Source organism: Drosophila sulfurigaster, chromosome 3 (assembly GCF_023558435.1).
Source record: "Drosophila sulfurigaster albostrigata strain 15112-1811.04 chromosome 3, ASM2355843v2, whole genome shotgun sequence".
NCBI classification, from domain to species: Eukaryota; Metazoa; Arthropoda; class Insecta; order Diptera; family Drosophilidae; genus Drosophila; species Drosophila sulfurigaster.
Genome location: NC_084883.1, coordinates 33,595,689 through 33,611,019, shown reverse-complemented (window position 1 = coordinate 33,611,019; position 15,331 = coordinate 33,595,689). Strand labels below are relative to the sequence as shown.

General features: G+C 37.1%; 3 protein-coding genes across 3 annotated transcripts; 1 reads left to right on the top strand and 2 right to left on the bottom strand.

The window, feature by feature from the left end:
- The first annotated feature begins 1,527 nt into the window (after positions 1 to 1,527).
- LOC133840036 (uncharacterized) lies at positions 1,528 to 2,457 on the top strand. Its single transcript, XM_062271688.1, has 3 exons — positions 1,528 to 1,621; positions 1,838 to 1,878; positions 1,933 to 2,457. Exons 1-3 carry the CDS (start codon positions 1,609 to 1,611, stop codon positions 2,455 to 2,457), a joined length of 579 nt encoding a protein of 192 aa, XP_062127672.1. The 5' UTR covers positions 1,528 to 1,608.
- A 5,892-nt stretch (positions 2,458 to 8,349) lies between these two features.
- Positions 8,350 to 9,740, bottom strand: LOC133843782 (peritrophin-44-like). Its single transcript, XM_062277469.1, has 2 exons — positions 9,526 to 9,740; positions 8,350 to 9,460 (listed from the first exon to the last, which is right to left on the bottom strand). The coding sequence occupies exons 1-2, from the start codon at positions 9,530 to 9,532 to the stop codon at positions 8,457 to 8,459; spliced, it is 1,011 nt and encodes a 336-aa protein (XP_062133453.1). The 5' UTR covers positions 9,533 to 9,740; the 3' UTR covers positions 8,350 to 8,456.
- A 312-nt stretch (positions 9,741 to 10,052) lies between these two features.
- Positions 10,053 to 12,053, bottom strand: LOC133843781 (peritrophin-44). The gene is made up of 2 exons (XM_062277468.1): positions 11,241 to 12,053; positions 10,053 to 11,175 (listed from the first exon to the last, which is right to left on the bottom strand). Exons 1-2 carry the CDS (start codon positions 11,245 to 11,247, stop codon positions 10,172 to 10,174), a joined length of 1,011 nt encoding a protein of 336 aa, XP_062133452.1. The 5' UTR covers positions 11,248 to 12,053; the 3' UTR covers positions 10,053 to 10,171.
- Between the last annotated feature and the right edge of the window lie 3,278 nt (positions 12,054 to 15,331).

Below are 15,331 nucleotides of genomic sequence, written 5' to 3'. Positions count from 1 at the left end.
TTGTTGATGTTGTTGTGAAAATTGCTCAAGTGCGACGCAGACGTTTGCTGGTGTGGGTTAACTTTTGGTATCATTGACCTGCTCCGCTCCTGCACTCACAATGCCACCGACTGTGGCAGCAAACGGCTCTCGTTGTCGTTGCCGTCGTTGCGTTTTTCTGCTGTTTTGCTGTTTTTCATTCTGCCGGAGTTGTGCAGCAGACAAAGCCGCTGTCGCTGATACTCCGTCTGTAAACACACAAACACACACACACACACACACATTCAATTTGATGCATGCATGAATGATGTGAGTTGGGGCGAGGGAGCGACTGAAAGTGGAAGGGGGAGGGAGTTGGAGCAGCAGCAGGAGTTGTTCCTGAGACGCCATTTTGGAAAATGCTGACTGTATCTATGCATATGCATGCTTACACACAGACACACTTACACATACTATACTCAGACAAGGCAAACACACATACATACATAAATAAATATATGCTGCCCATTTTACAATAGGTTAGTCTGTTATTGTTCTATTCTGTGTCTGTGCATATGTATGTGTATGTGTGTGTGTGGTGTGAGTGTAGTCCTGTATGTGTGAAAAGTTTTCGCTTTTCGTTGATTTTCATTTTAATTGTCATGCATTTTTTATCATTTAGTGAATCTGCCGACAGCGAGGTCGGGAGGTGCGCTAATTACACTCGGATAACTCCGTGAGCAGTCAACAGATTACAGCATTTTATTTTCGTATTGAAATGCACAAGAATTGCACATTAAAAAAGCCAAGTTAAACAATCATATAAAAGAAGCCACTCTGCAGTCTTCGAATGAACGCATTAAAACTCATACAGTAATTAAAACAGGTGGCTATGAACGCTAGATGGCGCCAGCACTGCTTGTCGCTAATTAGCGATACAATAAAATACTGCTTGAATTAGTTTTGTGATTACGTTGACATTAAGATAGGAATTTAGTTCTTGTTCTTGCTTTTATTCATCATCTATTTTTCCATTAAATATATTAAAATTATTTTTTATTAATTTTTTAAATAATCATACATTTGTGCAAATTGTGAACATTGTCTCCGGATGAACGAATTTTGGTTGGAAGTTTGGCAGAAGAAAAATCTAAAATAATAATAAGAATTTACTTTAGTTATACACATACATAGCTATACAACACTGATAGAGTTATTTAGAGGATATATAAACAAGTGCTTATTTATATAAATAATACTTACTGTATACATATGAACTTAATTCATATCATTTATTTTTACATAATAATGTATTAATGACTTGTTAGAATATAACTTCTAAGCGATTATGATCAACGGATCTTTAAATTATTGCCATGGGATAAAGCTTCTATTTGTTATGATTTGCCATCTTCACATCAGTCATCAGTCAGTATAAACAACCTTATAATTAATAAAAATGGTGATGCAACTTTTATTGAAATTTTTTTTTATCCTGCTACTCCATTTAATATTTAAATTTTACTTCTCTTTACAAAATGTATTAATCAAGTAGTCAAACTGAAAGTCAAGTCAAAGTTACATTTGCAATACATTTTAGTGTGATAACTAAACTCATAAGCACACATTCCAAAAACTATAGATTTCATTATGGACAATTTCGGTATACCCACCGAGATCAACGTCGGTGTTATGAAGGCGATCGCTGAACTTCAGTACACTGACTCTGATTATGGTTTTGTGAACGAAAAGAAGATCAACGATCATGTGGTGTATTACAAGCATGATAAAGATTCGCTTGTTAGGCAGTCGCTAGACAATTTAACTTTTTTGGGCATCTTGGTGCGCACTGGACAAAACCTACAATTTGCATCTGGAGCAAATGCAATTCCATGGATCACTCCTCAAAAGCAAGATGGGGTAAGTCCAAAAGATTCATCGTTACATTAATCCATACATCCATTTACAATTTAGAACCTTAAGCGTGCCGCTAAAATGAAACAAAATTCAACAGCTAAAAAGAAAAAATATTCCCCCGAAGAAATAGATACGTTGTTTTCCAGATGCTTTGAAGAATACCGGAACATGAAAAAGATCACTAATCGTGAACACGTTGAAGTAAATAGTAATTCCATAGTATTAGAAGATACAAACAAGTTGCCACTCAATATCGTTCTAAAGAATCAGAAGTCAAAACCAACGGAGGAAGTTTCGAAAAATGTGGATTCGAAGCTTAAAAACAGAAATCGCAAAAACAAACAAAGTTTTAAAGCTAACAACAAAAGATATTCCCCCGCAGAAATAGATTTGTTATTTTCCAGCTACTTTGAAGAATACAAGAATATAAAAACCATAAATAATTCTGAAAATTCTGAAGTAAACACAGGACCGAAGGATACAACCAATATATTGATTAAAAGGCAACATATTGGTTGTATCCTTCAGTCCTGTGTTTACTTCTCGAGGATCAGAAGTCAAAACCCATGGAGGAAGTTTTAGAAAACGTTAAGACAAACGAAATATTGAAGCTAAAAAGAAAAGATATTCCCCCGAAGAAATAGATACGTTGTTTTCCAGATACTTTGAAGAGTACCGGAACATGAAAACGACCAATAATCGTGAACACTTCGAACTATTAGAAGATACAAACAATAAGATGCCACTCAATATCGTTCTCGAGAATCAGAAGTCAAAACCAATGGAGGAAGTTTCAAAAAATGTGGATTCGAGGCTTAAAATCACAAAACACAAAAACCAACGATGTTTTGAAGCTAACAAGAAAAGATGTTCCCCCACAGAAATAGATTCGCTTTTTGCCTACTATTTTAAAAAATATAAGAAAATCAAAACTATAAATAATCCTGAAAACTCCGAAGCAAGAACTCCTCCAAAGCTTGGGATGACAAAACTGGTCGATGATAATAATATTTTACAACTCAGTGAACCTCTCGATGGTCAGACCTCTAATTCAATTGAGATTACGGTAGAAAAAGCGGAATCAAAGCGTAAAATTACAATGGCAAAAGAGAAAAGAAATTTGAAAGCTAAGAGAAAATATTATTCCTGCGCAGAAATCGATTCGTTATTTGCCAATTGTCTTGAAAAATATAGGAGGAATATAACTATAGATAATCCAGATCTTAGTGTGACTCGATATTCGGATCAACTGGACTGAAAGTAGCAAACAATATTTTGCCAATCAATGCCCTCAAGGATCAAAAGTCCTTCAGTTGTTGGCAATTTTTAGAACCATTAGTTATTTAATATATTTTCGACAATTTGTAGTTGCTTCTATGCATATTAATAAATTTTAATTAAAGTGAACTATTCTTAATATAATAAAGCTTCAAGTACTTCGATATATTACTATTGATTTTTGTAACTCACTGCATTTGAATTTTTATATAAGGAGCATTAAGTAAGTTTTGTCTTTTGATATCTGTGATGCAAAGTCGAATGGGTGATGACAAAAATTGACAGACAAGGCAGTAAATAATATGCATATATTTACAAATTATTTCATATACAAGTTTAGTTAAACTTAGCTGCGCCTTTTTTAGGAATACAACTTAATAAAGCTTATAAATATTTCCAGTTGGTTGAAATAACCTTTAGAAATGAGCTAACAAGGACTCGTGTTTGTTTCGAATTGCGGCTGCAGATCGCAATGTCAATCACTTGAATAAGTCTGAAAGTCCTTGTGAAAGTCCTTACGATACGGAACACACACATGCAAACACACATACACACACACACACACACACGAATGTGCTACCATGTTGAATGCCATGGCCAATGCCACAATGCCGCACACAGTCTGCTGTCAATGCCAGAGGCGGTGTCCATGAATTTCACGTGAGAGTGGCGTTATGACGATGCCACACACAACGATGACGGTGGCGTTTCTCTTGGGAGCATGCCTCGCTTTCACATGATTATGGCATTAACGAGTAAACTCTAAAAGGCCAATATCCTCATCGGAGTCGCCTCTCCTGGCAGCGCATGCGCAGTCTGCACTTTGTCTGCCAACTGCAATGAATGCACCTCCATCATTAGGAGTGCGTCTATTTATCATACGACGATTAAATATATTTCTAAGTTTGTATCATTTAAAATTGTATATTTAATTGTTGTATTCAAAATTGGTTTATTCAAAAATTGGTTTAGAAAGAAAACTGAATTCTCATAATTTAATTGTTAGGGTGATGCACTGCTTGTAATCCAATTGTTTGGTTTTGCACTGCTTATATTACAATACACGCGCAAGCAGTACATACCTACCTAGCACTTTGCACTGCTTACTCTGTTAGTACAAACTTTACTAACTTACTTTGTTTATTATCTGATCGCATTGCAGATTTATCAATAAAACTGCCACGAAATAAATTCGTTTTAAATATAAATGAAATAAACTGTATATTTACTATTTTCAACACCATATAAAATATACACCTAAATCCCATTTCATCCATATAAATAACTACCAATAGAAATGGCCATGGATTTGAGCAACGTTGGCTTATTGAAAATCAAGCCGCAAATCACTCTGCGTGGTTTTCCCCCCAAACCCACAAAAAAAAAAATAGAAAGGAAAACAAAACAAGTTTCGCTTTGACACGTTAACTATTGGCTGAGCATCGCTAGCAGCAGATTTATCAGTTGCAACGCGCAACGTGCAACTTGCAGCGTGGAACGGGAAGCGGTCAGCGGGCAATGCGTTCATCGACCTTGCATTGACCAGAAGAATCATCGTTAGCTTTTCAGCATTAGCGATGCGATGCGGCCAAGTGTGCGGCAAGGTGTGGACCATTCAAACACCATTCAGCACATGCCGTGCCATGTCGAGCCGTGATAGCATCGCCGCCAATTGGTCATTGAACCACAACGAGAACAGTTCAGTCCTCGTCGCTGCATTATTTCTGCTTCTGTTCCTATTTTATTTCATTTTGTTTTTGGTTTTTTACTTTTTTATTGTATGTCTCTTTCTTTTCATTTATTTTAATTTTCATTTTCCGCCTGAATTGCAACCCTCAGCGAAACTTTGGCAAACATACTCGACTCGCCTTGCCTTGCCTCGACTCGCTTCGACTCGACTCGACTCGTTCTCGTATCCTGGGCCATAAGTCGCAGTTGGTTTCTCTTTCTACCACAGTCTGGGCCTGGCTATATGGCCTGGTCTAGTGGTTGCCACGTTGCCTTGGTAAAATGCCATGCACACTTTTGGTACAGTTTGCCCAACAGCATAAAGTGCACCCTACTCTCCTGTTCTCCTCTCCTCCCTTCGTCTGTCTTCACTGTATGGCTGCCCCACTACCCCAAAGCTAGAAAACAATTTCGTTATCGTCGCCATTTTCCGGTGTTTTCCTTGTTCGGTCAGGAAGCAACTGCTTTCGTCTGCTCAACTCTCACTCCTCCTCTTCGGGTGGCTGACTGGCTGACAATTAAAATGGAAAGGGAATTAATTCGTATATCTGCTTAACTAATAAATGCTTATCCTAAAAATGGGGCTTCACTCAGACTCGCCAGCAAGACTTGCAAGCACTTTACTTATTTTTTGGGGGGGAAGCTGTCACAAACTTTCAGTCGAGTCTCTTCCCGAATGGGTCGCTGAGTGCACACAGAGAGAAAGAGAAAGAGAACGAGAACGAGAAGGATTTTGGTCGCATCGTGGCACGAGCAGATCAATGACCTGTATTTCACAGCCTGAGACACATTTCAATCGATAAATGCATAGAGTTGGGGCAGCAGCACACACAGCAACGCAGCAAAGCAAACAGCGCAGACAGACAAAATACTCGACAGCAGCAACAACAACGGGGACGAGGATGAGAACGAGAACGAGGACAACAACAACGACGTGGATGGAGCACGTAAAATATGCAAGCTTCCTACAGGAAAAGCCAAAATGGCAGACAGCAATGGGCAGTCAGCAGTCGACTGCTGTGGCAAGTGGCATGCGGCAGTGTGGCAGAGTGGCAAGCGAACGTGACGCAGCGCAGCAGTGAAATCAACCCAGCACATTTTAGATCTCAGCCAACAAAGAGGGTGGATACCGTTACTCTATGCTATTCTATGCGATTCTATTCTATTCTATTCTAGAACTTTCCGCGACATTCGCGCGACACACAAAAACAAATGAAATACTCAATAAGAGCGAAATATTTGTTATAACTGTTGTTGATAGATGGGCATAGCTTTATACCCCAAAACATGGGTCCTCAGCCAGACAGAATCCAATAACAGTGCTCTCCACACACTCGACATTAGAGCCGAGCCATAAACCACAATGCCAACAAGGACAACGGACAACGGACAACGAATAGCGGACAGCGGATAGAGGATAGAGGACAGAGAACAGAGGACAACCCCCAACAACTCAATAGCTCGACAGCAAAGAGCGCACAACCCATGGGGTGTTGTCTGAGTGCCCCAACAAAAGGCGACATGCATCTGATATTAACCCAGACAGCAGACCATGTCGTCGTAACCATGTCGAAGGCGAGGAAATAGTATTTCAAACACGATAAAACTGATAGACAGGGAACAATTATATATGATTCTATCTGGAGTACTTTACGCACAAATATGTTGAAGAAATATAAGCATAATAATAAATATTATTAATACTTTAGAATAGATAGCATGCGTAGTTAATTGTGTTATGTTTTAGTTTATATATATAAAATATTTAGAAAATGTTGAACAAGCAATCTAAAATTTAGATTGTTTCAAATAAAAAAAAAACAAAAGAGAATGAGTGTTTTTTTTAGACATTTAATTAAATTTTGTTAATATCAGTTACTAGAGTTTGAACCCAAGATTGAGCACAGCAACAACATCGGAAATTATGTTCTAATTTTAGAGGGAGGAAATTTCAACACTTTAAGAGACAAAAGCAGAATTCTTTATTTTTAAGATCGAAAATTTAAATCAAAATTTGCAATCTTCTTTTTAATGTAGAATAAAATATTCTTGCTGAAAGTTTTTAAACTTTAAATAAGATTTTTTAACATAAGAATCTTATTTCAAGATTAATATATAATTAAAATAATATGTTTACTTCTGAAAACTATAAAAAATAATAATAAATTGCATTAAAAAATAAAATTAAATAACAATAAAAGTAATTTATTAGTCAATCAATAATAATTTGTATAACTGACAACAGTTAGTGACTAGAGTCTTGATTAATATGCATTCGGATAAACAAATAAAATAAATGCATATAAATTCCAATTTGAAGTATGCAATGCATAAATTAAGACACATTCTTCTACATACGCAGCAAATAATAAAAGAAATTTAAAATAATTGTTCATTGCATATTTGTTGAACACGTGTAAATCGTGTCCAGACCGAAAATGAATCATTTTTCGAAGTGCATCAGCAAAGTCAATTAGTCTTACTAACACACTCCCACGTTGGTTATTCGTTTTATTTTCTTCTTTTTTTTTTCTTTTTTTTTGTTGGTCGTGTTTTTGTCTCTGGGTTGGCTTTCATGTCACATCGAAGTCTAAAATGAAAACCACAGCGAAAGTCAGTACATAGAAAAAAGGGAAATTTGTGCAGACTGTAAACAGGCTGCAGACTGGCTGCAAACTGGAGTTCTATGCAGCGTATTTTACTCTCCCAAAACTGGGAGTTGTGCCGCCCCTCAGTGCATTGGGGGTTGGACCGTGTGTCGTCTGGCAGCTGCCACTGCTCTGCAGTGCACTCCACAAGATTGCAATGGCAGCTAGACAGACGGGTTGGGCCATTAATAAATAAGGGAGCAAGTTTAGTCATAGCTCTGGAATTCAACTAACTTGGAAAGAAAATGTTGTTTCCGATTCCAAACAGAAATTAATTCGTCAAAAGATAAACTTTATAAAACAAACTGATAGCAAAATAAATTATACTGAAATACAATATAAAAACGAGTAGTTGAATTTCGATTAAGTTAAAAGGTTGAAAAAATGTTAAAATAACTTTGAAAATGCGAATAATTGAGTTTTCAACAACCAAGATTTTACATTGAAGGTTTAAAAAGTAACGTACAAGCATCAGCACTGCTTGTAAACCAAAGTTAACTTAACTGCGAAACTGCTTGACGCTGTTAAATAACACTGCTTGTTAGTACAACACGCCGCTGTAAATTGAGGTCTCGTGTAAAACGAGTAATTCATATATGTATTTACATGAGACCAATTCTGTTTTACCAATCACCGAGTTATTTTATTTTTTATTTGGCTTAATGGGGTGTAGTGCTAATTTCTTAAAGTTGCAGTGATATTATTAAATTTTTTTGCAGAAAATCATATATAAGCTAAGTATCTTTTCGCTTTGAAATCGGACTAAAACTTTCTTGCAATTGTAAAATAAATAAAAAATAAAACAATTTGACATAGAAATTCCAATTTTATTCACATATATAGTAAGTTCTATATATAGGAGATAAACAATTTTCGCAATACAAATATAATACATTTTCATTGCATACTTTTGGGCTGAACACAGTTTTATTCGCTGCATGCGCCATAACTCTGTTTTACGGTGGTGCACTTTTGAGCCTGTGCATCGAAGTACATGCCATTAGCGCACTGCAAAGTATTACCAGACTGGGCGCCATTCACACACTTAATGTAATGTTGGCAACCGGGAACTTCGGCCACTTCGAAACCATCGTCGCGACCATCGCAGCGATCCTCAACGCACTTCCGATGGGCACGTTCTTCGCACATGCTGCGCTCTTCGTTAAAGAAATATTCCACAGGACACTGCTGCCAAAGAGGTGAGGGATCTGGGACACCAGAGCCGAGATCATGGCAATAGAAGTATCCTCGACAGGTGCCACCATCAGCTGAAAATTTGTCTCGCTTCGCAAGCTTTTTGTTGCCACAAACTTCATCGGGTAACGGAATCTTCGAGCATTGCACCAACGACTTTTTGATGCACTTTCCAGTGTTTACATCGTAGTAGAGGCCGGTGGTACAGTTGACTGTAGTGAGCTTACCAGCACTGGCTGTCAGATACTTATCGCAGTTGCTTTCGTCCTTGATGTTGGTCTTCGCTGGCACAACTTGAGCAAGTTCGAATTTTGCATTGCAAACAGCATCCTTGGGATAAACACACATCTGCTGAGTCTGATCAAAATACATATTGTTGGCACATTGTCCACTGCCCAAAAGTTCAGTCTTATTACAATAATACCAATTGGCACAATTGAAGGTGTCGCCAACGTATCCACTAGTCTTTGAAGTGCAAGGCGCGTCACAATAAGTATCTGACTTTTCCAGAGATTTGTAACATGCGTTCCTTAATAAATTGTATTGTAGTCCGTCAACACAGAGGCCACCTGCGGTGCTTTTAAAGTTCTTGCAAACAATCCACCGATCGCAGTATCCCGGCTGACGTAGTTTTGTGCCATCCGGAAACAGGCGACAAATATCCTCACTGACACCTAGGTATTCAGTTTGACTACTGAGCTGCAAAAGCGCAGAAAATGCCAACAAAGCAAGCAAAACTGCAAAATATTTGAAATTATTTATCACTGCTTTGAAACTATCACTTGAGAATTCCGAGACAGACCATGCATAGTTGTTTATGAACTGTGTCTTGTTGGTTAATAAGAACCAAACTAACTGCCGGCAAATTGGGTATCTGGTATTTATACAACTGGAGAACATCTAAAATGCGCTGAAACTCCTATAATGTCAGAGTCATATATTAAGAAAGCAATTACTATTTCAATGGAGATAAGATTTCGGAATATAACATAGTATTATTGTTTTGCTATCAGCTAAAACAGCAGCACAGAACCAGTAGAAGCAAAGCAGCAAAAAGTCGAACCCCTTCCCTAAAAGTTAAGTTTCGTTTTATCGAATTGATGCACAGCTCTCTACAAATCGTAATACACATATTAACATTAGGTTAATTGTGTTTTTGAAAGAGAAGTTAGTCATCATGCTTTATTATCATTCTATTCAATTCAAAGCTTTCTTTTACTTTCAATATTTCAAATGTTATGGTGATTTTAAATTTTTATTGCTCTTATTAAACGGACTGACAAATAATTTTCTTGAGATATAAACTAAATTTATATATATTTTCATTGCCTTCAATATTTCTTTTTACTTTTTAAGCGGGCTGATATGTGAAGTTAATTGCAGAAACAATTTTCGAGAGACATAAATTTTATATATTTCTATTGCATACTTTTAGGCTGAGCACAGTTTTATTCGCTGCATGCGCCATAGGTCTGTTTTACGGTGGTGCACTTTTGAGCCAGTGCATCGAAGTACATGCCATCATCGCACTCCAAAATATCCCCAGACTGGGCACCATTCACACACTTAATGTAATGCTGGCAGCCGGGAACTTCGGCCACTTCGAAGCCATCGTCGCGACCATCGCAGCGATCCTCAACGCACTTCCGATGGGCACGTTCTTCGCATATGCTGCGCTCCTCGTTGAAGAAATACGCGACTGGACATTGTTGCCAGAGCGGTGAGGGATCCGGGACACCAGAGCCGAGATCATGGCAATAGTAATAGCCACGGCAGGTGGCTCCATCGGCGACAAATTTATTGCGGATCGCCAGCTTCTTGTTGCCACAAACCTCAGTGGGCAACGGATGCTTCGCGCATTCCACAAGCGACTTTTTGATACACGCTCCCGTGTAGACATCGTAGTAGAGGTCTGTGGTACAGTTGACCGTGGTGAGCTTACCAGCACTGGCTGTCAGATACTTATCGCAGTTGCTTTCGTCCTTGATGTTGGTCTTCGCTGGGACAACTTGAACCAGTTCAAATTGGGCAGTGCACATGGCATCCTTGGGATAGACGCACATCTGTTGATTCTGATCAAAGTGCATGCTGTATGGACATATGCCACTGCTCAAAGTGGTAGCCTTATCGCAGTAATACCAATTGGCGCAGTTGAAGGTGTCGCCCACGTATCCACTAGTCTTTGAAGAACAAGGCGAATCACAGTAAGTATCCGTCTTGTCCAGTGAAGCTTGACAAGTTCCCTTGCTCAAATTGAAGACTTGTGGCGCTGTGCAGGTGCCGCCGGTGGTGCTCTTGAAGTCCTGGCAAACAATCCAGCGATCGCAGTATCCCGGCTGTCGCAGCTTCGTGCCATCTGGAAAGAGGCGACAGATATCCTCGCTTATTCCGACATACTCTGTTTGGCTGCTTAGCTCCAAAAGCGCAGCAAATGCGAGCAATGCGAGCAAAACTGCAAAATATTTAAAAATTGTTAAAACTCCTTTCCAACTTTCACTTAACAATGCACAGACAGACCTTGCATATTTTTTGAGAACTGTTTCTTGACGGTCGATGAAAACTATACTAACTGACGACGAAATGTGAAGTTGGCATTTATACGGCTGGACAACATCACAAAAGCGCTGGAACTTCCATAATGTCAGAGGCATATATTAAGAAAGCAATTACTATTTCACTGCAGATAAGATTTCGGAATGTCAGATTGTATTATTGTATTGCTATCAGGCAGAATAGACGCACAGAACCAGTAGCAGCAGAGCAGCAAAAAGTCGAACCCCTTCCCTAAAATTAGCACAGCATTATTGCCTCTTGTCAAAGCTCATTGCGTTGATGCATTCTTGTCTTGTTTTTTTCTTTTTAAGGCAGATTGTACAAATAATGTTAAGATTAGGATTTCCATTTTTATGGCCTTGATCGCCGATCGTCGTTTCGACTATTCTGATTCAATTGGAATTTGGCATATTTTTCTAGTCTTCGCTTACACACATTTTTGTGCTTATTTATTAATGCGATTTTCAGGAAGATTTATGTTACCGAAAATATGATAACAGGACGATAATTATTTTTAAATTAGCCACACTCATAACAACAGGTGTAAATTATCAATGGCTTATTAATTTTTATTGGCGATAAGATTTCGGGCATTTCTATTCCACAGACAAGAGATCCAACCTTAGAAACAAACATTGACCTCTTCCTGGGGTTTTACTGTTGATTCATTAAAGGGAACTTTAATTTCACATATAGGCGACATATTTCGTGACTTCCAGCAACTGAGTTTTGTTTTTAGTGAATTTACAAAAATTGTGTTCACACTAGTTTATATTTTTTGTTACAATTTGTACTTCAATTATGTATTTTTAAAAAGAAAAACTTATTATTTGTAAAATAATTTCAACATACTATTTTTTTGTAATTTATAATTCATTATTTATTATGCTGTTTAACAGAAGTTTAAGTTTATTATATTTTGTATGTTAATGTTATATAATATTATTTATTGTATTTCTTCAAATTCACTTTTGAAGCTTATTTAATTAAAATTTCCAAAATATCTATGCAAAATGTAAATCATTCTATATTGAAACTACTTGAACAAACTACAATATATTAACTATGCTATTAAACTTGAATTGCATAACTGAAAGCCAATTTAAAATATTTCTATTCATTTATTCTTCATCTTATCAATTAATCTACTGTATAGAGAACTCTTTTTTATATTTTAATCATTGTTGAATGAATTGCAGTTTTTTTTTACTATGCTTTCCGTCTGGTAAATCTCCACAGTATTTATAATAAAATGATTTCTAATTGATTTGTTAACTGACGAGCCCTAGACAAACCGGAATGCGAAACCTTTTTTTGCGGCACTTGAGAGGCTTCAGCCATGATCGCGGTCGACAGTTCAAGCCAATATTTGCACTTAATTTGCATGCTGATGAAAAAAGTTGAAACGCAGTTGAATGACACAGAATTGATAACAATATTTTGCACTTTTATTTCAACACTTTATAAACTCTTTTTGCTTTTTGTTTTGTTGATGCACCGCTGATCGGTTCCAATAAAAAGCACTGATTTCGAATGGTGCTAGAATTGTAATAAAAATTTGTATTTTTTTGGCGATATATCTATGCACCAATCGATCTCAGTTCTTCAATTTGAACTGGATGGTGCATATGGCATTTGATTTATATTTTGTGTAAATACTCCTTTGGAATACGCGAGCGATTGCGATCACGATTACGACTGATAACGAGGCGAGAGCCAGAGACGACTGTGTGGAGCACATGGCTCTGCTCTGCTTAAATCTGAGAAACCTGTTACACCTGAGAAGATTTTTACAATGGACTCGACATCGTTGTCGTCGTCGTCGTGCATATGTGAGAGATTGTCGATCAACTCGTATTTCTGTCGTTGTTCGTACTCGCTTTTCCCTACCACACCCTCACACACACAAACACACACAGAGAGACTGAGAGGGAGATAGTTACCATGTAATGAATACCCATAAGCCTGCCATGGATCAATCTCCCAACTGTCTAGCCCAAGTCCAAAAGCTTTGGCATTGCCTACATTTGTTGCACTTCTTTTCATCGTTTAAGGCTGTGTGTTGCGTTTGTGTTTGTGTAATTTAATTCAAGCGTACCTCGCTTGCCATCTTTTAGTTGTAGTCTTTCTTTTCTTTTTGTTTTTGCTTTATTAAATAATTAGAATTGTTTTGGTTTCAGTTTCCAGCGGATCCCATCTAACGCGCTCCACAGCAGGAAGCCAGTCACCGCACTTCTTTTCAAACATAACAGTATCTGGGGGGCAAACTATCCATGTTCATTGTCTGCCATGAATATATGTAAATAGTTAAACCATTTCTTGACTTTCTGCCATCAGCTGACATCCGATCTGACACCATTTCTAGGCACCTTTTGTCTCGCAATTGCAGAAGCGTCACCTACTCGCATACTGTTATTCGATTGGCTCTTTGATATCGTATACTATATCAATATTTACAGCTCTGCGAGCTGACTGGCCGACTGATAGACCGTCTGATCAGCGACCAGCTGAGAACGATGCATGATACGCAACAAGTGACGTACATTATCATTGACACGGAATTTTTTCTAGCAATTATCGTACTACCCCCAATGGCTGGCGTTTTTCAATCAAAACATTATATTTTATTCGATCTGATTACCAATCTGTTTTTTTATAACGACCGATACTAAAATTATTTTGCCGACATTTAGTATGTTTAAAGTCATTACTAACAAGTAAGAAAGTTACAGTCGAGTGTGCTCGACTGTGAGATACCCGCTACCCATTTTGAATAAAAGCTAAGTATTGCGGTATTTTTTCAGAACATACCAAAATACAAATATACTAAAAATATATCAAACGGTATATTTGTTATATCAATATAGTACCACATTCAATAGTAAGTAGGCGGTTTTGCCATACAAAAGTATTTCTTCAATAACTTCCACATTTTCTATCTGATCGCAATCAGAAATCATAAATACTATAGTTATTATTGTATACACCAAAATTTGCAGCTGTAGCTTGAAAATTACGCTTGTTATTCGATTTTATTGATATGCGGGGGCGGAAGTGGGCGTGGCAAAAATTTAAAACAAACTTGATCGGCGTGCAAACATAAAAAATGCTGTCGAATAAAAATTATAGCTCTATCTCTTGTAGTCTCTGAGATCTAGGTGTTCATACGGACAGACGGACAGACACACAGACGGACAGACAGACATTGGCTGTTGATGCTGATCAAGAATATATATACTGTATACGGTCGGAGATGCCTCGTTCTAACTGTTACATACATTTCCTGCCGGCACAAAGTTATAATACCCTTCTACCCTATGGGTAGCGGGTATAAAAACCCACTTCTATCATGTTGTCGTATTATTTATTTCACCATGGAATGTTTTTGGAGACCTCATAAATATTTAGTATAACAATAGTTTACAAATAAGCAATTATATTTAAAATAAAAAAACTTGTTAGAAAGATACAAGTAAGATAATTGCCATCCGTTTTCAATAGAACCAAAACATCACGGTATTTTAGTTAGAATTAACCAAATAAACAATAAAATATGCCGAAATGTAAATTTGATTATCAAACAAAACAGTTAACATCCAACAGAAACATCACTTTTTGCCATATAAAATTACTAAGTCAAAGATTAAGTGTTTCAAAATACTTTTGATGAGATGAATCCAGAATTACAAAATGCTGGAAATTTACAAAATATAATTTGTTTGTTGTATGGAAAAAGTATTTACAATTTTCTAAAAATATAATAATTTTCATTTTACCAGAGGCTTATGCATCCAAAACATTTTTATGTAGGAGTAAGTATGCTTTACAAAAAAAGAAAAAGCTGAAGTGTTTGATATGAGAGTGAAAAAAATACAAGCAAAATATTATGTGGCATACTTTTGGCCAAGGTTTTGAATTATTGAATCAAAGAAGTAACTGATAAGATAATGTCGAATTGTATATATATGCAAAATTATTTATTTACCCTCAGAGCAATTAAGCAAAATGATGGAAATGCACTTGGCAATGATTAATAAAAATTCAAAGCGAGAATT